The sequence below is a fragment of the Psammomys obesus genome, unplaced genomic scaffold (genome assembly GCF_907164565.1).
Source record: "Psammomys obesus unplaced genomic scaffold, mPsaObe1.curated_primary_1811, whole genome shotgun sequence".
NCBI lineage: Eukaryota > Metazoa > Chordata > Mammalia > Rodentia > Muridae > Psammomys > Psammomys obesus.
The window spans coordinates 7,978,405-8,003,993 of record NW_026585895.1 but is presented as its reverse complement, the minus strand read 5'-3'; the positions used below and the strand labels follow the sequence as shown (position 1 = coordinate 8,003,993).

The following is a 25,589-nucleotide window of genomic DNA, read 5'->3' as shown; positions in this document are numbered from 1 at the left end:
TTTAATGGGTGGGGCCATCGGGGTTCTCTGTGCGAATGACCCAGCAACCAACCTGAGACTTGAACAGAGACGGTGCAGCTGTCTTTGCCGACTGGATTTTGCACTTCAAAGCTGTACACCCCGCTGTCCCCGGGTGCCGCGCCGATGATCTTAAGGCCTGACACTTTGTTGAAGAAGCTGATTTTGTATTTGCTGTCACTCGAGAGCTCCCTTCCGTCCTTAAACCACTTGGTGCTGAGTTCAGGTGTTCCAGACACGGTGCACTCCAAGGTACAGGTGTCTCCTGCGGTGACCTTAATGTTCTCTGGCTTTTCCACAACTGCTGCAGGCTCTGAAAGCGACGGAAAGCACACCGTAGTTTAAGGTGAAACAGAAGAGCAAACACAGCTGAAGGGAACACAGACCAGCATGCACGCCCCGTGTTCGCGGGGACACCCTGTTACTAACCGAGAACGGAGAGCGTGCCGGAGCACTCCTGTGCCCCAGCATCATTTGTGACCTGGCAGGTGTATTTCCCAGCGTTGGCTGGCTCTGCTCTGGAAAACTGTAGGGTCGCAATGTTTTCAGAGTAAGAAATCCATACGTTGTCACTTTCTCTAACGATTTCCCCTTTATCTTTGAACCACGCCACTGAAATCGGCTCTGCGCCTTCAACTGTTGCCTGCAGCTGGACTTCTTTACCGATGATGGTGGAGATGTCGCTGAGCTTCTTCACAAATCGAGGTGGTGCTGAGGAGAACAAGGGGGGAGACAGGGCTTCAACATGTATGGACTGGCGGCATTTCCCTTACGTTATAAGTGTGAGAAATCTCCCTCCTGATAATGTGCCATTTCATTTTGTAAATAAGTGGGAGTGGGCCACTGTATCAAGAGTCTGAATTAAGCAGAAAAGGAGGCTGAATAGTGTCTGATCCACATTGCTAAAGTCCAAGGTAAACCCATTACTAAGTTTGGGGGATGTTTGGCAAAAACATAGTAAGAAAAATGGATATATACATATATACATATATCTAAATCCTTCCATACTCTGTCTACTTCCTTTTCTAAATATATATTTGTAATAAAATATATGATTATGAAATATATATTTCCCAAATATATATAGGTACATATAATAAAACATTTGATATATAAAATATATATTAATATATATGTAGGGTCATGATGTTTTCACAATATATTTTAAAAATATATATACAGATATATGTATATATTTTATTATATATTAATGTTAATTAATATATATTAATATATGTGTATATATTCTAAAAATATGTATACATATATTTTTAAAAAGGCTGTAGACAGACCATGGAAGGATTTAGATAGAAGAGATTGTTAGGGGTGAGAAAAGCACCACACAACAGCCAGGATTGGGGTATAGCATTAACACCAGAAGGAGAACAGTGCACAGAAGAGAGTGAAGGGACTCTGACCTTTCAGAGTAACAGAACCGACGCAGGCATCGCTCCCTACGTCGTTTGTGGCTTTGCACTGATATTCCCCGACGTCTGCTGTGTCCACGTTCAGGATGTGGATGCTTGTGAGCAAATTCTCAGACATGATCTTGTACTTCTTCCCGCTCCTGAGTTCCCTCTTGTCTTTGTGCCAAGAAACTTGAAAGGGAGGCGTCCCCCGCAGCTCACACTCCAGGTGAACATCCGCTCCTCTAAGCGTCTCAACAGGAAAAGGCTTTTTGCGGAACTCGGGTGGTTCTAGAATTTGGGGTGGGATGGGAGATGGGAGAACATTAGGATGGACTTGATATCTAAACAAGGGTAAGAATTAGCTTTCTCCTCCATTGGAGAAAGGGAGGAAACACCTCTCCCATTGTTTTTTTTTTTTTTTTTTTGTTTTGTTTTTTGTTTTTTTTTTTTTTAATCTATTATCCTTGAACATTTTAAAACATCGTGGGAGAGGAGAACCAAACCAATGCTGGGAGGGGCTGAGGCGCAGGGTGGGGGTGGAGCAAGGTCTGACCTTTGACCTTCAGGGAGGTGCTGCTGCTGGTGCTCCCTGCAGCGTTGCGGGCCTCACAGGTGTAGTCCCCGCTGTCCTCCACGCTGAGACCGTGCATTTCCAGTACCGCCACCGAGTCCTCAAAGGACATTCTGAACTTACTGCTCTCTTGAATTTCGACCTCATCCTTATACCACAAGACCTTGATTTCTGGAGAGCCGCCTATTTTGCATTCATATCTCGTGGACTCCCCCTGCTTCACGATCCGTGTGGGGTCGAGCTTCTTAATGAACCTGGGGGGTTCTGAGGAACCCAGAGGAAAAGCACAAGGCGAGGAACAGAGAAGACAGGTGTATTAGAGGACGGGGCGGAACAAGAAACCTGTCAGAGGGGCTTTACGTAGAGGAACAAGTTCAACTGGTGAGTTCAGGGGAGGGCAGTGACGTGTCAGCCAAAGTAGAGAATCCCTAATTAAAATAAGTTTATGTTTGTGAAAGCCTATAACCTGATTGAGGCTAACGGAAGAAGGAGCAGGCCACTCTCTGTACTGAATAGCTCGCTTCCTAGAAACACAATCATCTTTCTAGGCTGGGGGAAGAGAATGATTGTTCCCCTGAGTCTGTGGGAAGCGGTGGCTCCAAAGATATTCATTATGTGCCATACATAGCTACAGCAAAGGGATCATATGTCTTAATCTTCTAAGGTAAATCATCTCTCACATGCCTTCAACAGAGATATCCCTTCACCTTCCATCATTTACTTTTGAAGAACAATGTTTTATTTTGTTTTTTTCCCCACTGACTGAGAAATCATGCTCAGGAAGTCTAATGCTTACTTGTATCACGGTGCAAAAGGGCCTTGAACACTAACGCAAATGTCCAAGTATTTATGAACTGCTGCTTCGAGCAGCTTAAAAACATCCCGGGTGATGAGACAGCAGTGTATGGAGGCAAAAGGGTGTGCCGATTTGAAACAATGCATTTGCGCATAACATCGGGTGCTGAGGTCTCTCCACCCTATCAGGCAGGCACCCAAAAGGGTGTCTGAGCAATCTGGAGCCCTGCCTGGCGTCTCCACATAAACGGCTTCCCCAGCACTGCGCTCAGCGACTCGACCCCAACTGCACCAAGCTGCACGCTCTCCCTCTTCAAGCACAGCCATGGACACTGATCTGACTCCCTCGCTAGTCTTCACAAACCTCCTTTTGCGGCCAAGTCTACCCGGAACCAGACGAAGTGGGTCAATTTAGCCTACACGAACCTTGGGCGTATGTGCACTAAGGCTAATTGCGTCCTCAGAATGGACTTTTAGGGGAGATCCTTTATTTATCATCTTCTGCTTATGTGTGTGATTAAAACCTGGCGCGCATATGATTAAAAGGTGATGCTTCTTGGGAATAAACATGCATAGTGCATTGGAGCTTGCATAACCGATGGTTATCAATCACAACAAAAGTATCCATACCCCTGACCCAGCAACCAGCTTTCTTCTTCTTCTTCTTCTTCCTGGACCCACAGTCAGAAGCCCTGGGCATGGCAGGGGCTCCTGAGCAAATCCCACTCACTGCCCACCGTTATCCTGCAGAGTACCAAAGCATGCACTTCTGTGTGACCTTTGAACTCCTGGATACTTTGCTATTTGTGTGTGTCTCCAATTCCCTAAACAAGATGCCAAGAATCTGGAAGCTCCTGGGCCGGATGGCAAGTCTGGGTGACACCTAGTCCCATGACTTCCGCTACTAAGCAGAGCTGATGGAGAAAAAGAAGTCTGCCTCACAGACAAGCTGATCCCTCTTGAAGTCCTTGATAGTTTGGGGTGGTGCTATGTTTCAGGGGGTAATGGATCCATGAATTTACTAAGTACTGCAGAAAATAGGTAATTTGAAGTAATTTTTTTGCCCTTTGATAACTTTTCCAAACTAGGTTTTTTCTTATAATTCCAGGGAAAGTTTTGTTCATTTTCTCCATAGTCTGTTTGCAGAATTTGAACATATGTTTTCCAGTTCATATTTTTCTAACTTTCTATGTCAAAAAAATTTAAGATATTTTCCCATTTATAAGATTTGTGACTCACTTGTGACCCTTGTTCCTTCTTCTCTCCCTCGTTCTTCTTTATCTCCTTCCTTCTCTTCATCTCTTTCTGTATTATGATTTGGAGCTACCATGTCCTTGTTTGTGCTAAGCAAGTACTGTACTGTCCATTTGTACCCTTAGCCTTCATTTGACAGTTTCTAGTTACTAGACTGTATATATGTGTATAATATATATATATATATATATATACACTAAATATGACAGTTAATACTCCAGGCATGTCCCCCGTCCCATTTCAAGACAAAGTGAACGAGATCTTGGCAGTTCACTCTAAGGAGTACCTTGTACACCAAGTTGAGCAGAGCACGAGTCTTTTCCAGCAACGTTGCTCGCATAGCAGGTATACTGACCAGCGTCACCTTTGGCTACTTTGAGCACGGTCAGAGTGGCAGTATTTTCAACTAGAGTCATCTTGTAGTTGCCCCCAGGGCGAATCTCACGGTTATCTTTGGCCCACGTGATTTTGATCGGTGCCGTCCCGGTGACGTGACATTTAAAAGAACCACTTTCACCAAGAGCAAGGTCTACTGACACAGGCTTTAAATCAAAGAAGGGAGGCACTTCATGTTCTGGAAAGAATGAAGACCAACATGGCGATGTCAGTTTCCACGCTCCAAGGTTAGGGACGGGAAGCAAGTGGCACCAATCTTTTGGTGACCCAGGCACGTGACGCTGTGTTGTAATAAAGGGGACAGTCTGCGGAGCTACTCAACTCACCTGAGAGAAGGAGCTTGGCACTGGATGAAGCAGTCCCGAGAGGGTTAGAAGCTGAGCAGTTATACTGACCTACATGGCTCTGGTCAGTTTGCAGAATCTGAAGAGTGGCAACATGGTGAACAAAAGACATCTGCAAGTTAGAATCATCTTTCAAAAGTACGCCATCCTTGTACCAGGACACCTGAAGAGGTTCCGAGCCATTGATTCGACATTCAAAGGCAACTGGGAAGCCGAGAGTCTCGTGAACATCTTTCAGTTTTCTTGCAAAGGAAGGCGGAAGTTTACGCTCTGGAAAGAAGTTTAAGACAACCCTTATTTGTAAGAGCATATGACCACCCATGGAAAGTTCTTAATAAAATGACTGTCGACACACAGCGAGGCTTATCAAGCAAAACCATCATCACCTTTGATAACCAGCACAGCGGAAGAAGCAACTGCCCCCACACTGTTTTCTGCCTTGCACGTGTACTCTCCCACGTCACTGTGGTCCACCTTGTTGATGACCAAGGAGGCCAGGTTGTTTTTGAATTGCATCTTATATGCAGGAGCTGATCGTAGTTTGGTATGTTCTTTATACCAAGAGATTCTGATTTCAGGGGTTCCATCCACTTTACACTGCAGAGTCGTGGGCTCTCCGATGGCTGCTTCCACATGTTCCAGGGGTTCAATAAAGTAAGGTGGTTCTAAAGCACAAAGGATGGCAAGCAATCGGTTAGCGCCAACTGAAAGACAGTGCTCCACAGGAGGAGACAACAGGAGGAAGAACTAACTGTCAACACACCTAAGACGGACACAAGAGCTTCACAGATGTCCTGCCCGGCTTCGTTTTCTATCAGGCACGCGTACTGCGCGTAGTCCTCTATTGTGCTTTCAAGAATCTCCAGGATGCTAGACTTGTCTGTCGTGGTAATGCCACAGTTGGGGGACTGTGAAAGAGGGTACTCGTTTTTCATCCAGCTCACGGAGATGGGGCGCGTGCCTGTGTAAGTAGCCTCCAGGACGATGGGGCTGCCTGTCTCGACGCTGGTGTCAGCCAATCTTTTCACGAAAGTGGCTGGTTCTAGAGGGAGGAAATATGAGGGTGAGGTTGCACCTTCAAATGAAGACTGGAAAGATTTTTTTGGTTAAATGGGCACTGGAGAAGAGGGCGAACCTTTCACGAAGAGGTGCGTGGTACAGGAAGCGCTGCCAGCGTCATTGGTCACGAGGCAGGAATAGTCCCCACTCTGCAGCGGCTCCACCTCCAGGAGCTCCAGCTGGGTGACAAAGTCTTCCAAAGAAATGGTGCATGCCTCCCCTGACGCCAGCTCCCTGCTGCCCTTAAACCAGTTGACCTTGAAGGGAGGGGTGCCTCTAATGACGCATGTGAACGTCAGGCTCGTTCCAGGCAAAACTTCCACAGATTCGGGGGTTTGCTCAAAAGATGGGGGTTCTAAACAGCCCAGGTGCAAGGGGGACAAAGAGAAAAGAGGTGGTTGTTACTTCAAGAAAAGGAAAATAACAAAGAAGAGGCAGCTCTGGCCGGACAGAGGTGAGAAGCAGTGGGCATCCTCAAACACTGACCTTGAACAGTCAGAACTGCGGAGCTTTCATCCTGGCCGGCTACATTGGCAGCCACGCAGGTGTAGGTGCCAGTGTCGGAGGGCTCCAGTGAGCTCAGCTTCAAAGTGCAGACGTTATCGGAAAAGCTGGGCTGGCATTTGGGACTGCTGGCGATCTCGCTTCCATCCAGGAACCAGCCGACTGAAATTGGGGCCGAGCCCGACACCCGGCACTCCAGAACAAGAGAGGCGCCAAGGGTGGCACTGGTGTCCTTCAGCTTCCGGATGAAGGAAGGTGGAACAATGCGATCTAGCGGGGAACAGTTTCGGCTTAGAGGGGAGCTTTCTTCTACTCCCACCCCTGCTGGAGAGGCCACCTTCCTCACGGCCTCGCCGCACTCACCTGAGACATGGACGGACACAGTGCAGCTGCTTTTGCCAACACTGTTCTTCACCTCGAAGCTATATAAGCCCTTGTCATTCATCTCCGCAGAGGGGATCTTCAGGGAAGCCAGGTTTCTAACAAACGTGATCTGATGCCTGCCTCCTGCAGAAAGTTCTCTACCGTCTTTGAACCACTTGGCTGAAAGTTCTGGAGTCCCAGCTACTACACACTCCAGGGTGAAGGGATTCCCAGTGGTGACAGTCATGGGTTCTGGCTTCTCCACGATTCTGGCTGGTTCTAGAAGGAGAAGTACAGCACATTGAGAACAAATTTGCCTTACACTCTGTGGACAGTTGGGTAAAAGTCGCGTCTTCAGGGATGGTCATGGGTCAACTGTCTTCTCTTTGTTTTCTGAGGCTTTACTTTGCTACTGACCTAGTACAGTCAGGACCGCGGAGCACTCCCTCATCCCGGCATCATTTTTGATTTGGCACACATATTTTCCAGAATGCGAGGCTTCTGGACTTCCCAATTGGAGAGTTGCAATGTTATCAACAAAGGAAATCCTGATGTTTTCGCTCTCCCTGATGACTTCGCCCTTATCTTTCAGCCAGACAACAGAAATCGGCTGAAAACCTTCTACCACGGCTTGTAACTCCACAGGGTCCCCAATGAGGGTGGATGCATCACTGAGCTTTTTCACAAACCGTGGTGGTTCTGATGAAAGAAAGGCAGGGTTAAGTGAAAACAAAACGAAACAAACAAACAAACAAACAAAACAGGAATCAGCCACATAAATTAGTGGAGCAGGAACAGATCGAAGGAAGAAACACTTTTGTTTTTTGCGTGCGTCTCTGTATACAAACCTTTGAACTTGACAGTGCAAACACATGTGTCGCTTCCCACTTCATTAGTGGCTTTGCAGTGATACTCCCCTACGTCAGGGGCTTCAAGATTAAAGATATGAAGACTCGTGTCGACATTTTTGGAGGTGACTTTAAATTTCTTGCTGCTTCGAACTTGCTTTCGATCCTTAACCCACACCACTTCGAAGGGGGGCGTCCCCGAAAGTTCACACTGGAGGACCACATCAGAGCCCTTCAGGGCTCCGACTGGAGGAGGCTTCTGGGTAAAAACGGGAGGTGCTACCAGAAGAAAAGAGGATGGACAATGAGAGCAACTGCTTCCCAAAGAGAATACATGGTGTTAGCATCTACATACCTAGTTTCTAGAATCTAGAGACATTAGCTATGAATAGAAGGTCACTGAGGCCAGCTGGAGTGAATGACAACATATACCCACACAGGACAATTTATAAAACGTCCTTTGAAGAGCTGTAAGCTTTTGAATTTGGTTCCTACATATTGGAGATTACAAAAAGTTAGACAGGAAGTGGTTTTCCAAATTCCCGGGGACTGCTGGATTTCATCTGACCATCAGAAATCCTCAAGCTCAAGTCCAGGTTGAGCTCATTTCCGGAGGTTCCAACAGCCTGAGACCTTGAGGCCATAAGGAATCCACTGAGGAGAATGAAGGGAGCAGAAGAGGAGCCTAACCTTTAACTTTGAGGGCCGTGCTGCAGCTGGCGTCGCCGACGCCATTGTGGGCCTCACAGATGTAGTCGCCACTGTCCTCGGCGCTGGCCTCATTGATGGTAAGCAGTGCCACAGAATTAGCGAAGGACATGTTATATTTCCAGCTCTCGTGAAGCTCGCTGTCGTTCCGGAACCACACGACTTTGATTTCCGGGGAGCCGCTTATCTTACATTCCAGCTGGATGGATTCTCCCTGCTTCGCAACTTTTGAAGGATCTAACTTCTTAACAAACTTGGGAGGTTCTATTAAACCAAAGGAAATAGTCAGTAACGCATAACCACGTGTTAAGAGAGTTTATCCTGATAGTTGAAGATCCCCAAAGTTTACATTTTAACAGACTTATTATTAAGAATTAACTTTCCAATGATTTCATGGTAAAGTAAGTTATCTTTTCTCCTATTAGTTTAAAATATTTATTGGAGAATTTAGCTTATATATTGCAGTCTGGACATACAAGGTAAAATATACCTCAGCTAATATAATATACCTAGCTAATATAATATACCTAGCTAATATAATTAGACATTTGATCAAAACTTTGTAAAGATAAATCAGGATGTTACATAACAAGAAATGAAAAGGGAGAGTGAATAGTTGAAATCACATTCAACAAAGTTCAGTGAAAAAATCACTAACTTAAGAAACAGTAGAAAGAGAAGGCAAGGCTTTGCTTGCTGTTCCTCCAACACACAGGCATCAATTCAAATATGACTGTTAGTTTAACTCAAACATTCAAAAACCCAAGAGAGCTGCAAATGGTGTCTCACACCTGTAAATCCTAGCTCCCAGGAGGCTGAGACAGGAGGACTTCTATGAGTTACACAGACTACACAGTAAGACAGTTTTTTCAAAAACAAAGGCAGACAAGGCAAAACCACACCGCCCCCCCCCCCCATCTTTGGCACTACCGAGGGATTGAACCCAGGGCTTCACACATGCAAGGCAGGGGCTCTAACACTGAGTTACAACAGCAGCCTCAAGAGAAACTGACAACACTTGCAAGGCAACAGTACAAGCACTTAAAACAAGCAATCGTGGCGAATACTGTGAACGATACCTTTCACACTGAGCTGGGCGGAGCACATGTCTTTGCCCACGTCATTGGTGGCTTGACAAGTGTACTGACCCGAGTCTCCCTTGCCCACTTTAAGAATCCGCAGGTGCGGAGTGTCACCCACACACGTGATAGTGTAGTTTCCCCCAGGTCGGATCTCCTTGTTATCTTTTGACCAAGTGATTCTCATTGGCTGAGCGCCAGTAACATGACACTCAAAATCTGCACTTTCTCCAGCAATAACATCTATTGACACTGGCTTGATATCAAAGAAGGGTGATTTCTTAGGTTCTAGAAGATGAGAAGAAAAGGCTATGTGAACCCTCTTTTGGCTGTCGGATATTTTTGTCTTCACAATTAAATGAGAAATCAGGGGTTATAAAGAGCGAGATTGTCAAGGGAACAAACCTCTTGCTGTCAGCCTAGCAGTAGAGGATGCTGTGCCAAGTGGGTTGGAGGCTGAGCAAGAATACTGGCCAGAGTGACTCAAGTCAGTTTGCAAAATTTTTAACGTGGCCACATTGTCCGCAAATGACATCTGCAGGTTTTCGTCATCTCTTAAAAGCACCCCGTCTCTATACCAGCTCACTTGGATGGGTGCAGAGCCATGCAGCCGGCAGGTGAGAGTAACTGGCAGCCCAACCGTTTGCTCAATGTCCTTTAGTTGTCTGGCAAAGGAAGGTGGGAGTTGGCGCTCTGTAGGAAGACAAGTCACACTTGAGGCATTAGTGGATAAAACGAGAAATTTTCCACAAAGACAAAGGACTTGAAGAGGGGAATGGAAATTTCTTAATGTCTAAAATAAAGCCATCACCTTGAATCCTGAAGACGGTCTTAGAGGCTGCGGTTCCTATGCTGTTCTCTGCCACGCATGTGTACTCGCCACTGTCATTGATGCTAACTTTATTAAAGACGAGTGTGGCCACGTTGTTTGTGAAGTAGGTCCTGTATTCCGGAGTCGACCTTAGCTTGGTGTCTCCCTTGAACCAAGACACTGTAATTTCTGGTGTCCCAGCAACCTGGCATTGCAAGGAAACCGAGTCTCCAACCGATGCCTCCAGAGGTTCTAATTCCGTAACAAAATAAGGTGGTTCTGAAGAAGAGAGGCTCACAGTCAGCAGATGGAATTACAGAAGGGCGAAGGCCCCACCCTGCATGCCTGATAAACCCAGACTTCTTAAGAGGCTAAGGTAACGCACCGAGCATGGAGACCAGGGCTTCGCAGGCGTCCCTTCCTGCCTCGTTCTCTATCTCACAGGAGTAGTGCCCTGCATCTCCCTTTGTGCTGCTCAGAATCTCCAGGATGCAAGTTTTCTCTGTGGTGACAATGCTGCATCTTTCAGACGGAGTCACGCTGATGCCGTCTTTTCGCCAAGTGACAGAAATTGGAAGCGTCCCGGTATAGGTGCCCTCCAGAATCAGAGACTTCCCAGGCTCTACGGAGTGGTCACTTAGTTTCTTCACAAAGGAGGCTGGTTCTGGTAGGCGACAAAGCGTTGCCATTAGACACACCGCAAAGCCACAAACACACCAGTAAATCAGAACGAGGAGGGTGGGCGAGTGCGTTCCGCAAACCTTTCACAAAGAGGCGCGTGGTGCAGGATGCTCGGCCCGCATCGTTGGAGACCACACAGGCATACTCCCCGCTCTGAGATACGTCGACGTTGAACAGTTCCAGCTCTGCCACCGTGTCCTCGAAATAGATGCTGCACCTGTCTCCTTTCACCAGCTCCCTGGCGCCCCGAAACCAGCCGACCTTGAAGGGAGGGGTTCCCCTGATGACGCTTGTGAAGGTAATGTTCTTGCCAGGAAGGACTTCCAGTGGCTCAGGCTCCTTCACAAAAGAGGGCGGCTCTACACAGACACAGCGGGGGGGGGGGGGGGGGGGGGGGGGGGGGCGGTAAGCTTTGCACTTACTTTCAGTTTTGAATTAAAAGAGTAAGAGCACCGTAGGTGTGTGTCCGCCTGGACATACGTCCAGAGAGGAGTTTCTAACACACGCCCTACCACCTGCACTGCCCAGCACTGACCTCGTATAGTCAACAGGGCACGGCACTCGTCAGACCCGGCCACGTTAGCAGCCACACACGTGTAACTGCCCATATCCGAGGAGTCCAGGGAGTTCAGCTGCAACGTGCAGACGTTATCGGAAAAGGTTGCCTGGTACTTTGCTCCGCTGACGATCTTGGTTTTCTCATGAAACCAGGCAATGGAGATAGGGGAAGACCCAGCTACTTTACATTCTAAGACGCAAGAAGTGCCCAGGACCCCACCGGTATCCTTCAGTCTTCGAGTGAAGGAGGGGGGCACCATTCGGTCTGCATGAGGAAAGACAAATGACTTGTGACTTGAAAGAACGAAAGACACGTGGAAGAGGAAGAGATGGTAGAAGAGGTTTGTACATGCAGGCGGGCGAGGGCGGCAGAACCAACCTGACACATCAACCGTGGCGGTGCAGCTGCTTTTCCCGACGTTGTTCTGCACCTGGAACGTGTAGGTGCCTGCGTCCTCCTTCTCAGCTGAGAGGATTTTTAAGGAAGAGATTTTGTTGTAGAAGCTAAATTTGTGTTTCTGGCTGCTGGTCAAGAGCTTCCCATCCTTGTACCATTCAACAGAGAGCTCAGGGGTGCCAGCCACCTTACATTCCAGCGTACACGTTTCTCCCACAGTCACCGTCATGGAGCCTGCCTTCTCTACGATGACTGCGGGCTCTGAAACAGAACACGAGACGCATCTCTGAAAACCTGGGACCTTCCCTGTACCCCCTCTGTGAATTGCGCTGAGAGCGTTTCTCCCGGTGATGGCTGCATGGTGTTCTCTTGGCTTTAAAGTGTGAGCCCGTACTTCTATGCATTCAGACAATTATTTGCATTCATTAAAACCATGCTTGGGCATTAGTCAACTCCAAAACAATGGAGGCAGTGTACACCAGACACCCTGGGTTTTAGAAAAGTGTGAATCGTATTTGTTTGGTTGAGTACATGTGTGTTTGGTGGGGGTATATGCCATGGAATGCGTGAGAAGGTCAGAGGTCCATATCAGTCCCGGGGATTGAACCCAGGTCCTCAGGCACGGTGGCAGGCATCTTTACCCACTGAGCCATCTCATGCGATTTGATTTACACTTGAACCTCTGTAGAGCAGAGGGTCCCTGTCAAATGAGTTACTTGGTGTTTTATCTCCATGTTAAGATGCTAGAGAAGATACTTTGAAAATTCTCTTTACTTTCATTCTTATCACTGGATTGACATTTGACATGCCCAGTGTTGAAAGTGCAAATCTTTCTTCAGTGTTTTTTTTTTTTTTTTTTTTTTTGTCAGCTTAGCCACTACTATTCTGAAAACAAAATTTTCACGTAACAATAGAAAGGCTCCAAGTAGGTTCATGTTGAAACAAAAGATAGTCAGGGATTTACTCCCCATGAAGAAAAGCATATACAATAAAACAGCCAGCTTGCTGCTGCTGTTGTTAGAATCACAGGGGTCAGAAAAGAGCACCTAAGATCAGTTGGGTCTTTTTCCTACTTTTTCCCAAATAGTGAGGGCTCAATTTAGTTCTGTAAGAAATTCAGAGGAAAGAGACTGCATGGAAGTCGCTCCAGTGATTGCCCCAAGTTTTAACAGAAGACTGTTGTACCTAAGACGGTCAGTGTGGCCATGTTCTCCCTCACTCCACCATCATTCTTGACTTGGCAGATGTATTTCCCAGCATTAGCAGGCTCCGCTTTAGCAAACTGCAGCGTCGCAATGTTGTTCACAAAAGAAATCCGAATGTTCTCACTCTCTCTGATCACTTCCTCCTTCTCTTTAAGCCACTGGACAGAAATGGGCTGGGCACCTTCTATGGAGGCTTGCAGCTCGGCAGGCTCGCCAGCCACCACTGTAAGGCTGTTGAGCTTGGAAATGAATTTTGGTGGTTCTGGAGAGGAAATGGTGAAGAGAGGTTGCTCCAAAGGCTTTCCGGGTAGTGGGAGGGAGGACACACCGAGCACTTTGCAGATGCCTGGCCTTTCTGCCACGCGCAGGAACTATGCTTACCTTTTAGCTTTATGGCACAGACACAAGTGTCGCTTCCCACTTCATTCTGCGCTTTGCAATGGTATTCGCCAATGTCTGTGGACTCGACGTTGAGGATGTGAATGCTTGCATGGAAATTCTTCGATGCGATCTTGTACTTCTTGCTGCTTCGGAGCTGGCGCTTGTCTTTGTACCACACCACCTCAAAGGGTGGTGTTCCTGAAAGCTCACATTCAAGACTAACTTCGGTGTTCTTAAGGGTTTCTACTACAGGAGGGAAGCTGCTAAAAACAGGTGGTTCTGTAAAAAAACAAGAATGTCGCGTGAGTCGGGCTACTTGATTTCTTCCGGTTAAAAAAGGTTTTCTGTTTCTCAATAAGAAGCGAGGCTTAAGATATTATCGTGCATTAGCAGCACTATCGCGCCTCAGCCTTTATGAGGTGATCAGCTAGGTGGGTGGAGAGCCAAGACTATCTCAGGGGTCACCGCCGGGAAGTTTGATTTATCTTGGACTACGAAGATTGATGCAGAAGTTATAAATGAGCAAACATAGCAACAAATGGAAATTTTATGAAGTACAGAATTTTGCCTTTAGAGATTGAAAAAAAGAATGTCATTTCTGCTTTACAACAGAGGGGCCCTGAGGTCACAACAGCCGCTGTGATCTGAGCCTTCCATTTTCAGGAAATGGTTACTGTAACAATTATCTGACGACAAACTTTAGTGTAATGGCAAAGCAGGCTGGGAGACGGCTGTAGAAAACATCGGCACCATTTGCACAGCAGTAAAGTCATAGTGTTAAAGAGAAGAGCTGATTCTTGAGAGAGAGGAAAAATATTATTGCCAGTTTGAAGATATAATATTAAAACCTGTATTTTTATATGCTGCATCATTATGGTGCAGACTGTACTAAGGGTGCTGATATAGTTATAATATTATTGAAATCAGAAGATTAATTTAAAAATTTCCTGTTTATTTTTGTATAATCTAATTACATGCTTGATCGATGTGTTGAGGTAACCAGAATTATAAATTTGGAATTACAAACTGACCACCTGTGTATAAACAAACCTTAACATGAGACAACATTCAATCGGGCCTGTATTTGGGAACTACTCTTGGATTTGTAATAGAAACTAAGAGAACAGTGAAAATTAAGAAGCCGTGAGACCCAGGGGAGAAGAAGGGATAGGTTTCCATGAGTGAGGAACAGAAGGAAATTTCTACCTTTTACTATGACCTTGGTACTGCAGCTGGTGCTGCCAGCAGGATTCTGGGCCTCACAGATAAAATCTCCAGTGTCGTCTGTCCCGAGGCTGTTCATCTGTAAGACTGCCACAGAGTCAATGAAAGTCATCTGGTACTTATCGCTGGCTGCGAGCTCATGCTCATTTCTGTACCACACAACCTGTATTTCTGGAGATCCGGTAATCTTGCATTCCAGGCGCGCTGAGTCACCTGCTTTCACTATTTTGGATGCTTCTAATTTCTTTACAAACTTCGGTGGTTCTAAAGGGTTGGGGGTGGGGTGGGGGGGAAAAGAAATTATGAAAGAACAGCAACAGATCCCAAAAGTCCAGTTAGGTAATACGCAGGGAAGGGAGAAACACGCCCAAGGTCTGGGAAATATCCTCTACGGTGTTAGGAAGCTGCGGTATAACAGAGCCCAGGAGCAACAGAGGCGTGGGTCAGACAGGACCAACAGAGGCGTGGGTCAGACAGGACCACCAGACAGTCACAGCTGCACACCTGTCACCAGCAACATGGTCGTGCAAGAGTCGCTGCCAACGTCATTGCTGACTTGGCAGGTGTACTGTCCGGTCTTGGAAGCATCTACTGAGTAGAGGTTTAGGAAGCTGGCTGAGCCTTCCAAGCCAATGAAACATTTAGGTCCCGAGGTGAGCTCCACCTGGTCCTTAAGCCATTTAATTTTGAATGGTGGTGTTCCTTTCAGCACGGCCTTGAACTCGACGGTAGCATCAGGGATAGCTTGCTGTCTCTCCGGCTTCACTAAGAAGCTTGGTGGCTCTACAGAGTTTAAGAGAATGGTTTAAGAGTCATATTTAGTGACAGCCCCTGTAGTCCAGTGATTTTTATGGACATATAAGAAAACAGCTTATGAAAAGAGGTAAAAATTAAATGTTTCTTGGACCCAATGAATGTGAGTGGAAAGAAAGAGATTTTTTAAGATGTCCACCTCTGAGGATACAAGGTTAAGAGAAGAGGCCAAGCAGCTCTGACCTTTCACGGTTAAGATGGCGCTACAGGCGTCATCTCCTGCTACGTTAGACACCTTGCAGGTGTAATTGGCAGTGTCTTCTAGCTCCAGATTACTGACTTCCAGCGACACGGTGTTTTCATGGCACACAAGTCTGTACTTTGCGCTTGTAGATATTTCTTTTCCGTCTTTAAACCACTGAGCACTGATAGGAAGTGATCCGGAAACCTTGCACTCCATGTGAATGGAAGAACCCAGCACTTTATCCATCTTGGTTAACTTTTTGGTGAATGAGGGGGGAATATCTTGGTCTAGCCAATGCAAACAGCAAAAACATACTCATTAGTCACTGTTTACGAGGTATATGCTTTAAGGAAGGGTTGCTGGAGGGGTCAAAGGTACACACCTAGCACTCTTAGGAAGGCGTCACAGCTACTGCTTCCAAAGTCATTCTCCACCTTGAATGTGTACTGGCCACTGTCCTGTTTCATTACCGACTGGATTCTGAAACTGGCCACATTATTTTCAAAACTCATTGAAAAGTATCTACTGGGCACAATTTGCTTCCCATCTTTAAGCCACTTGACTTTGAGTTCTGGTGTTCCAGCCACCACACACTCCAAGGTGACCGGGTCTTTCTCGGTGACATCTACCGACTTAGCTTTCTCTATGATTTGAGCAGGTTCTGCCACGAGAATGAAAATGCTCATGGTTAGATCGGGTAATTCTATCAAATGTGCCTACAAAGGCATCTCTGTAGACTGCGAGCGAAGGAGAACAGCTCACCGACCTTGTACTAAAAGGAAGGCATAACACCTCTCGACTCCTGACTCATTCTTGGCTTGGCATGTGTACCGCCCACTGTGTCCATTATCCACACTCCGGACTTGAAGTGTGGCCACACTGTCCACAAACGAAATATGGACGTTGTCATTTTCCTCAAGAATCTGGTCATCTTTTAGCCAGGTTACAGAAATGGGGGGTGAGCCTGCCACGGTACTCTGAAAGGTGGCGGAACTCTTCAAGACAGTGGTGACATTTTCTATCTTTTTGATGAACGACGGTGGTTCTACGATTAAAGGAGACAGTGGTTCAAGAAGAGGTGCCTTTTAGCTCCTACTCACATCTACACTGAAAGAACACTCAATGCTCTGATGTGGTGGCTGGTCCTAGCATGCCACTGACCTTTCAAGGCAACTCTAGCAGTGCAAGAGCAGCTGCCTCCCTCATTGGCTATGACGCACTGATAGTCACCAACATCTGAAGGGTCACACTTGGTTATGTGAAGGTAAAACACTGACATTTTCTCAGACATTGTGTACTTTTTGCCACTCCTGATTTCCTTGTTATTCTTCAGCCAGGTGACTTCCAACGGAGTTGTCCCCATGACTTCACACTCCAGCTCGACGTCGCTGTCCTTTACCACCTCCACAGGCTCCAGCTCCCTGATAAAGGTGGGAGGCTCTACAGGGTCAAAGGGAAGACAGAGGGGAGCTTAACTCAAGAGAAGCCCCGGGTCCAGCAGGCAGCCCAGCTGAAACCCAGAGTAGCTTCCCTAACGAACCTTTCACTTTTAGCTCGATGCTGCAGCTGGCGGTGCCCGCGTCATTTCGAGCTTCACAGACATATGTCCCACTATTCTCTACCCTGGCGTTAGAAATCTGGAAAGTAGCTAAACCATCCACAAAGGAAATGCCATATTTCCTAGGATCTGTTATTTCATTCCCATCCAGATACCAAGACACTCTGATTTCGGCAGTGCCTGTTACTTGGCATTCAAATGTTGTTGATTGTCCATTCCTCAGCACTAACACTGGACTGGGCTTCTTAATAAACTGAGGGGGTTCTAAAGAGGAGAAAAGAAAAAGAGTGACGTGCTGAGTGGTTTTTAAAGCAAAGGCCAACGGACAAAACTGTTTTCTTCACGAATTTTCCCTTCCAAAGACAAGCTAGGCAAGCAAGAAAAAGAGGCGCTAAAGGGAGCAGACCTTTTACAAAGATGGTAGCTTTACTGCTTGCAGTGCCAACATCGTTGCTTAGCTGGCAAATGTAGGTCCCAGAGTCAGCGGCTTTGGCTGAAAAGAGCTCTAGAATGGTGGAGGTGTCATCCTTCCAAACCGAGCGAGCCGCCCCAGGGTGCAGCTCTTTGTTATCCTTAAACCACTTTATTGTCATGGGCGCGGTGCCACCCACAAGAGCCTTCAACTGAACCCTTGTGCTGGGATTCACATCTTGTGACTGTGGCTTTTCTATGAAGTAAGGGGGCTCTGGGATGAAAGAACAGGAAGAGAAAGTCAGATTTACTTTAGAACTCGGCAACAAAAGGGGGGAATTAAGAAGTGCAAGGCAATCAAGTGTGGAAAAGCAGAGGTAAGGATCGCCAACCTTTGACCGTCAGATGACCACTGCACTGGCTGTGCCCTGCCTTGTTGGTGGCGGAGCAGGTGTACATGCCACTGTCTGTGCCTTCCAGCTGACTTATCTCTAAGAAGGCAGTGTTGTCATGGAAAGAGAATTTGTACTTGTCACTGGCCGATATTTCTTGGTCATCTTTGAACCACTGGATGCTTATAGGGTGTGATCCAGCCACTATACATTCTAGGTCAATAAAAGACCCTTTAATGCTGTCCATCTTCCTCAGCTTTTTGGTAAATGAAGGAGGTATGATAAGATCTAGTCAGCAAAAAAAAGCAAGAAATGGTTAAGTTAATCTAGCTCTTTGTGCTCTCTCTCTTTCTTAATATTCTCTCTCTGCCCTCTTCCTCCCCCCCTCCCGATCATGAGGTACTAAGGCTAAACCCAGTGTCTTGCACACACATAGCATGTGCGTTCTACTCGTGAACTACACCCATAGCATTTTCTCTAGGAACCAATACCAACCTAAGACATTAATGCTAGCCTTGCAACTGCTTCTGCCAACATCATTTTGGACCTCAAAAATATATTCTCCACTATCTTTCTTCTCTGTGGAAATAATCTTCAGTATTGAGACAGTGTCAGTGACACTGATTTTGTGTTTTGGGCCCAGGCTAAGTTCTTGGCCATCTTTAAACCATTTGGCTGTAATCTCCTTCGTCCCTGAAAATTTAACTTGCAAAGTGGCTGGGTCTCCTTGAGTGACATCTATGGACACCGCCTCCTCCGTTATTGTTGCAGGTTCTGTAGAAAACAAAGGACAGACATGGTCTGTGAAGACCTGCTGAATGGCCTGCCTAGCTGCTTTGTCTCTCCCCTAAACTCAAGGCAGTTTCCTGAACCAACCTTTGACTGAGAGTAATGCAGAACACCTCTGTATGCCTGCATCGTTTTTGGCTTGACAGACATATTTCCCGTCATGCTTGACTTCAATACCGCTGAGGTATAGACTAGCCACGTTGTTCTCAAAAGTCATTCTTATATTGTCATCTTCTGTGATCTCATCATTGTCTTTTAGCCAAGTCACGGTGATGGGCAGGGAGCCTTTCAGTGTGGCCTGGAAGGCGGCCGTGCCTCCACGGAGGGAGCTGGTGCTCTCAGTCTTCTTAATGAAGGCTGGGGGTTCTATCAGAAGAATGGGTTCTCAGTCAGTGCTCGCTCTACAGCGACACTGACTCTCAAAGCTTAAGACTGTGTAGGAGAGCCCATCCACAGGCTAAGCCACACTGACCTCTTAGCGTCACCCTGGCACTGCAGGTGCTGCTGCCAACCTCGTTGGTCACCCGGCACTGGTATTCACCCACATCTGCGGCTACAAACTTGAGGATCTGCAAGCTAGCTAGCTGATCCTGAATGAAGGTTTTATACTTCCTGCCACTCCGCAGGGTTGTGTTGTCTTTGAACCAAGTGATCTCAAAGGGAGGGGTGCCTGCCACCTCAGCCAGCAGCATGACGTCGTACTCCTTTAATACCTCAATGGGCTTAAACTCCTTCGTAAAGTAAGGTGCCTCTACAGGAGAAGAGAACGGCTTGTGTTAATAGGCAAGGATCTGTGCTGTGGGCCGAAGGCTCGGTGGCGTGCAGACAAGGTGGGAACAAACCTTTGACTAGGACAATGCTAGCGCAATGGTCACTGCCAGCCTCATTCTGAGCTTCACACATGTATTCACCACTGTCTTCAATGGCCACATCCGTAAGCCTTAAAACTGCCGTGGACTCCACGAAAGACATTTTGTGTTTGTTGCTCTCCCTCAGTTCTCTGTCATTTACGAACCATGTTATCTTAATTGGAGGGGTGCCCCTGACTTTGCAGGCTAGCTGAGTGGCATCTCCCTTCTTTAACAGTTGCGACGGCTCTAACTTTTCAGTAAATGTAGCAGGTTCTGTGGAAGAAAGGGAGTTATTAAGAAGCGGCAGGAAGAGGAAAGAGCTTATGCAAAAAGGGCCTCGGGGTTGGGCAAAGGCATCAAGAGCAGAAGGCCGACCTTTCACAAACAAGTTTGCACTGCACTCCACACTTCCGGCCACGTTGCTGACTTTGCACGTGTAAGTGCCCGAGTCCGAGGTTTTCACTGCATAGAGTTCCAGGGAACTCTCTAAAGCTTCTTTGGTAATGTAGCAGCTTCCACCAGAAACCAGCTCTTTGTCTCCCTTAAACCATCTGATGGTAAGAGGGGCAGATCCCTGGAAAGCACTCTTCAGGCAGACTGCTGAGCCAGGCAGGACATCCCTGGACCCTGGCTTAGTTACAAAGCTGGGTGGTTCTGAAGAAGAGGTAGAACACAGAATTTGAAGGAGTTACTAGTCTGGACCCATGGGAAGCAACCTTAACATGAACATTGGTAGATGAAAAAGGTCCTGGCCAACCTTGCACAATCAGGGCTCCGCTGCTGTCTTTGCTGCCCACAGAATTGGTGGCCCGACAGGTGAAATTCCCTGCATCGCTCATGTCTACTCTGCTGATCTCCAAGGAGGCTGTGCCTTCCACAAATGCTATCTGGTATCTGTCGGAAGCAGCGAGTTCTCTGCCATCCTTAAACCAGGACACCCTCATGGGGAGCGAGCCGGCGATTTTGCAGTCTAACCTGCAGGTGCCGCTAACAACACTGTCCACATTGCGCAAGGGCTTCGTGAAAAGTGGAGCAATGTCTCGATCTGTTCATGGCATAAGAAACGAAACAAGGTCAACATGCAAAGTGGTCAGTGGCTTCCTCTCCGGCCAGTTTGGGTGGGTTTTAGAGTGACATGTAACGCAGAGTTCTAAAAATACTGACCTAGCACGGTAAACGTGGTTTCGCAGGAGCTGCTGCCCACTTCATTGGAAATCTCAAATGTGTACTGGCCACTGTCATGGAGTTCAGCCGAGTAAAACTTCAGCTGGGCAACATTGTTTTTAAAACTGATTCGGTACTTTTTGCTGGCCACCAATGGCCTCCCATCTTTGTACCACTTGGGCTTGAGTTCTGGGGTGCCTGAGACAGTGTACTCCAGCGTGGCTGGGTCCCCTGCGGTCACCTGGATCAGTTCTGCTCGCTCAATGATTTTGGCAGGTTCTATAAAGGTATTAGACAGTTAGGGTTCCTTAGTGTGAGTCAAGGCTTCACTTTAAGTGGAAAGGGCAGTTACAAGTTAAAATGTTCCTACACGAACCTTTAACTATTAATTCCCCAACCGATGTCTGGCTCCCGGCTTCATTTTCAGCCAGGCATGTATATTTGCCCCCGAAACTAATCTGCACATCAGGGATGGTCAAGACTGCAACTCCACCGGAAAAGCTCATCTTGATTTTTCCATCTTCTTTAATGACTTCTTGGCCTTTCATCCACATGACAGAAATGGGTTCCGAGCCTCTCACGGCAGCTTGTAGGGTAACTGTTTGCCCTGCTAGGGCTGTAAAGTCATCTACTTTCTTAACAAAGGTTGGTGGTTCTAGTTAAAGAGAAAGAGTGCACACACGTGTCAGTTCTAACCCACTTTCCGCCCCATCTCTTCTGCAGGGATCCATCCTCTTTGCGTGTCTCCCTTGTCCAATACAACCATCTCACAGCATTTGTTTATTAGAAGAGAGAAATTACAAGAGGAATTGACAATTCCATTCAAGAGGGGCCCAGAAGAGAAATGTTTATCAGCAAATGAAATGACTTTTTATGTAATTCCCTTGTAATGCCAGTTAATAAATATTTTGGCACATATCAAGGCAAAGACTGAGCAAAAGCTCTGGGGCCCCAAGTTAAAACTGAGATAAAGCACTTTTAAAGGTCAGAAGAAGAGGAAAGAACGAACTTTCTTTCCACGGGTTAAGAACGCTATTTGGACAGTTTATAGAAAGATGCCACCCCCTCACTAACCTTTTAATAAGTGTGTTGCGACACAGCCACACTTTCCAACTTCATTAGCGACTACACATTCGTAATCGCCAACATCGGCGCTATTGAAAGATGCGATTTCCAGAAACACGAAAGACTTCTGAGCGAACAGCCTGTACTTTTTACTACTTCGAATCTGCTTCTTGTCTTTAAACCAGCTAATTTCAAAGGGTCCGGTGCCTGCGATTTCACACTGGAGCAGCGCGGTCGCCCCTCGTACTATGTCTGCGGGCTCAAGAGCCTTGATGAAAGAAGGAGGCTCTACAAAAGGCATGGAAGCAGAGGGTGAGCTGTGAGTCACAGGCAAACGAGAGGCGAGAATTCTGAGAAAAACGAGAGACTGTGACCCTGGAAACAAACCTTTGATCACTACTTCAGTACTGCAGCTGTCGCTGCCCACGTCATTGGTGGCTTCGCAGGAGTACGCGCCACTGTCATCCACTTTTACGTCAGTGATGTCGAGGATGGCCTCGGAATTGACGAAAGACATTCGGACTGTGTTACTTTCACTAAGTTCTTTGTTATTTTTAAACCAAGTGACCTGGATCACAGGCGAACCTTTCAGCTTGCAGTGGAGGCGTGCTGATTCACCCGGGAGCATTAAGTAAGAGGGGTCCACCTTCTTCACAAAGGATGGTGGTTCTACATGACGTGTGAAAAAAATGGAGAAGATGATTGAAGCACACACACCATAGAAGAAACGCAGACATGTGACAAAAGACAGAGCACACAGAAAAAAAAAATCTTGACAGTACTTCTGTCGAGCTGTGATGTATTCAGCCCCTGCTTTCATTTAGAAGCGCTTTTCCCATCTCTTGACAAAAAGAGAGGGGGGATAAAGTGAGTGGATTATATCTAAATGAAGAATGATGTTCTGAACAAAGACATCAGTGATGGACATGTGATGGACATGCCCAGTGATGGGTGGGGCAGGGTGTCCCACCAAGCCTCAACCCACAGGGGGATCTATAGGCAGCCAAGGAATGCTGAGAGCAGGAAGATGTCTTCCCTGGAAAAGAGCTCATTGACCAGTTGTTCAGAACGAAAGGGTTAGTCCTGAAAGTGCTGTGTGAGTAGCATTATACGGACTGAGCAGGTTATATTTATGTATTTAGGAGTATATGTGTGAATATACAACAACAATCAATGAAAAAGAGGCGGTGAATTTGAAAGAGGACAAGGAGGGGTAAAAGGGAGGCAAAGGAGGGGAAGCAGAAGTGAAACAAGTGTATCAGAATTCCAAAATAAAAGAAACAATTTTTCAAAAAGAGGCCCGAGAGTTGCCTACATATTTAAATTGTTACCTGCCTTAAAACAAAAAACAAAAACAGAAACAAAGCAAGTGGATTCTTAAGAAGATTAAAGAAAAATAAACACCAGCCAAACAAAAGCCAACCAGATAACATGAGGCCTTTCCCAGACCCTGGGGTTTGCTTTAGCAATTAAATGAATAACAACGGGTATGGATGGTACAGTGGGCAGAGAATGCTCACAGAAGAGAGAATCTTCCATGGCTTCCTTTCCGACAAAGAGGTGGCAGATGGCTGCCAGGCACTCTTACCTCTGACAGTAACTGCGGCAGCTGAGGAACTACTCCCAGCCTCATTGGAAGCTGTACACGTGTAGGTTCCGGAATCTTTCAGTTTGGCCAGAGGAATCTCCAGTGATGCTATTTTATCTTCAAAGTAGATCTTGTAATCTTTCCCCGCAGGCAGTTTCTGCCCATCTTTGCTCCACGTGATGGTGACTTTCCTGTCTTCATCTACCTGGCACTCAAGGTGGATCTTCTTATTGATGGCTGACTGCACAGCCTCTAACTCCTTAATGAAGCGGGGCTTGTCGATGATGGTCAGCTCGGCTTGGCAGAGATCTGCTCCGAATTTGTTGGAAGCCTTGCAAGAGTAAATGCCCCTGTCCTGAACGGTGAGGTTGGAGAGTTCTAAACTGTGTTTGTTGTCTGCATCTACAATCCTGCAGTTGGGCGACGGTGTGAGGGCAGTGCCATCCTTTTGCCAGATGGTCTCAATCACGGGTGTCCCTGACACTGTGCAAAGGAACTTGGCTGCCTTACCCACGAAAGTTGTAAGGGCCTTGGGCCTGGAGAGAAAGGTTGGTGGATATGCCTCTGCAAAAGAAAGGTTTTCACGTTATGTGTAGCCTCCATCGATGTTCCTGCTGCAATTACATAGTCTAAGACAGAGAAAAAATAAGCTATGTCTTATCTTAAACAACAACATGGCTGCAAGACCACAGATTGGGAAAGGAAAGAGATGAGTGTGCTTACCAAATTATCAGCTGGGCAGTGGTGGTGCACCCCTTTAATCCCAGCACTCAAAGAGGAAGAGGTAAGCGGATCTCTGAGTTCGAGGCCAGCCTGATCTACAGAGCAAGTTCCAGGACAACCAGGGCCACACAGAGAAACCTTGTCTCAAAATACCAAAACAACAGTAACAACAACCAAAACAAAACAAATAAAGAAAAAAAAAACCAAGTTGTCTTTAGCAAAGGAAAGAACAAATGTTCCTTCATGAAGTAATGCTGCTAAAGCTTTATCTGTTACATCAGAGGGTTAAGAGTTGGGGTGATTTGGTACTTTATTTTTGTAAATTAGAAGACTGAATGGAAGGTAAGAAAATGCATGAGTCATTTGACAGTGGAGTGAGATGGCAGCATTACAGAGCCTTACAGGGGACGCTCCAATCCTGACAAACACCAAAAAATCCTGTAACTTCCAATGTGCGTGCCCATGGAGATTTTGTGCTTATAAAAAGACTTCACAACAGAAACTTCCTATTTCCATCCTCCATTATGAAGTAAAGGTTTAGGAAAGGTCCTGCTGATAAAGGACACAGAATCTACCTCTTTGTCCTTTGCTCCTACAGCCGAAGCTTTGGCTCAGCCCTTTTACTGGGCTGGGCTAATTTGGATCAAGAAAATCCTTAGCTGTTATTAAGAATAATGGCATCATGGAGGAACATCCAGGAGACCTCAACTCCCAAGTAAAGAATGCTGAGAGTGTTAAAAACAGTCTTTCCCAGGGAGGAACACACTGATTGGTTATCTAATACCAAACAGGCAGCTCTGAAAACATACAAGTAGCATTACACAGACTGAGCAGGTTGTATTTAGGAATATGTATCTGTATACGTATGTAACAACAATTGAAAAAGAGGCCATGGATAATGAAAAAAGAAAGCAAGGAGGGGTATATTGGAGAAGATAGAATGAAGAAAGGGGTAAATGATGTAATTATATTAATCTCAAAGAGAGAGACAGAGAGAGCGAGAGCAAGAGATAATAACAACAAGAAGAAGAAGAAGAAAAAGAAGAAGACAAAGCCTTGTGTGTATGCAAACATTTTGTCTCCAAGACCCTGGGCTGGGTCAATGTAGAATCTCAGAGATTTTCTGCTGTGCAATAAAGTTTCAGAGAAAAAGATGTTTCAAAGAAGTCCTTTTTCTGAGGCAGATGACTAGGCTGCCTTTCCCTGGACATTCTCATTAAGTGAGACTTCACCACCCAAGAGCAGCCTTTTACCCAGGGGTAGTCTCTTCCATCAGCACTGAGTCCACCACTAAAAAAAGGAGAGAAGGGGGAGGGAAGGGAGGAAATAAGGAAAGATGGAGGGAAAGAAGAAAGGAAGGGAAGAAGGAAGGAAGGAAAGAAGGAAAAGGGGAGGGGAAGAAGAAAGGAAGGAAGGAGGGAAGGAGGAAAGAAAGGAAGAAAGGAA

The 25,589-nt window shown here is 46.4% G+C and overlaps 1 protein-coding gene across 4 annotated transcripts in view; it reads right to left on the bottom strand.

Moving 5' to 3' along the window:
* Ttn (titin) overlaps positions 1 to 25,589 on the bottom strand; it is a 258,797-nt gene that overhangs the window by 169,122 nt on the left and 64,086 nt on the right. For 2 of the 4 annotated variants that reach the window (XM_055600018.1, XM_055600019.1), the window contains 43 exons: positions 23,421 to 23,984; positions 22,220 to 22,501; positions 21,842 to 22,120; positions 21,144 to 21,422; positions 20,768 to 21,046; positions 20,361 to 20,648; positions 19,979 to 20,257; positions 19,595 to 19,876; positions 19,225 to 19,503; positions 18,840 to 19,118; positions 18,459 to 18,737; positions 17,964 to 18,251; positions 17,567 to 17,845; positions 17,143 to 17,424; positions 16,764 to 17,042; positions 16,369 to 16,647; positions 15,985 to 16,263; positions 15,602 to 15,889; positions 15,110 to 15,388; positions 14,588 to 14,869; positions 13,382 to 13,660; positions 12,981 to 13,262; positions 11,778 to 12,056; positions 11,376 to 11,663; positions 10,921 to 11,199; positions 10,545 to 10,823; positions 10,160 to 10,438; positions 9,754 to 10,041; positions 9,349 to 9,636; positions 8,252 to 8,533; positions 7,562 to 7,840; positions 7,131 to 7,412; positions 6,714 to 6,992; positions 6,333 to 6,620; positions 5,923 to 6,201; positions 5,551 to 5,829; positions 5,174 to 5,452; positions 4,770 to 5,057; positions 4,334 to 4,621; positions 1,981 to 2,262; positions 1,437 to 1,715; positions 448 to 729; positions 53 to 331 (listed from right to left, as the gene is read on the bottom strand). The exons of the other annotated variants lie outside the window; for them this stretch is intronic. In XM_055600018.1, the coding sequence (XP_055455993.1) occupies positions 53 to 331; positions 448 to 729; positions 1,437 to 1,715; positions 1,981 to 2,262; positions 4,334 to 4,621; positions 4,770 to 5,057; positions 5,174 to 5,452; positions 5,551 to 5,829; positions 5,923 to 6,201; positions 6,333 to 6,620; positions 6,714 to 6,992; positions 7,131 to 7,412; positions 7,562 to 7,840; positions 8,252 to 8,533; positions 9,349 to 9,636; positions 9,754 to 10,041; positions 10,160 to 10,438; positions 10,545 to 10,823; positions 10,921 to 11,199; positions 11,376 to 11,663; positions 11,778 to 12,056; positions 12,981 to 13,262; positions 13,382 to 13,660; positions 14,588 to 14,869; positions 15,110 to 15,388; positions 15,602 to 15,889; positions 15,985 to 16,263; positions 16,369 to 16,647; positions 16,764 to 17,042; positions 17,143 to 17,424; positions 17,567 to 17,845; positions 17,964 to 18,251; positions 18,459 to 18,737; positions 18,840 to 19,118; positions 19,225 to 19,503; positions 19,595 to 19,876; positions 19,979 to 20,257; positions 20,361 to 20,648; positions 20,768 to 21,046; positions 21,144 to 21,422; positions 21,842 to 22,120; positions 22,220 to 22,501; positions 23,421 to 23,984 (12,390 nt within the window). The remainder of the gene's footprint in view (positions 1 to 52; positions 332 to 447; positions 730 to 1,436; positions 1,716 to 1,980; positions 2,263 to 4,333; positions 4,622 to 4,769; positions 5,058 to 5,173; positions 5,453 to 5,550; positions 5,830 to 5,922; positions 6,202 to 6,332; positions 6,621 to 6,713; positions 6,993 to 7,130; positions 7,413 to 7,561; positions 7,841 to 8,251; positions 8,534 to 9,348; positions 9,637 to 9,753; positions 10,042 to 10,159; positions 10,439 to 10,544; positions 10,824 to 10,920; positions 11,200 to 11,375; positions 11,664 to 11,777; positions 12,057 to 12,980; positions 13,263 to 13,381; positions 13,661 to 14,587; positions 14,870 to 15,109; positions 15,389 to 15,601; positions 15,890 to 15,984; positions 16,264 to 16,368; positions 16,648 to 16,763; positions 17,043 to 17,142; positions 17,425 to 17,566; positions 17,846 to 17,963; positions 18,252 to 18,458; positions 18,738 to 18,839; positions 19,119 to 19,224; positions 19,504 to 19,594; positions 19,877 to 19,978; positions 20,258 to 20,360; positions 20,649 to 20,767; positions 21,047 to 21,143; positions 21,423 to 21,841; positions 22,121 to 22,219; positions 22,502 to 23,420; positions 23,985 to 25,589) is intronic. 4 annotated transcript variants of the gene reach the window in all.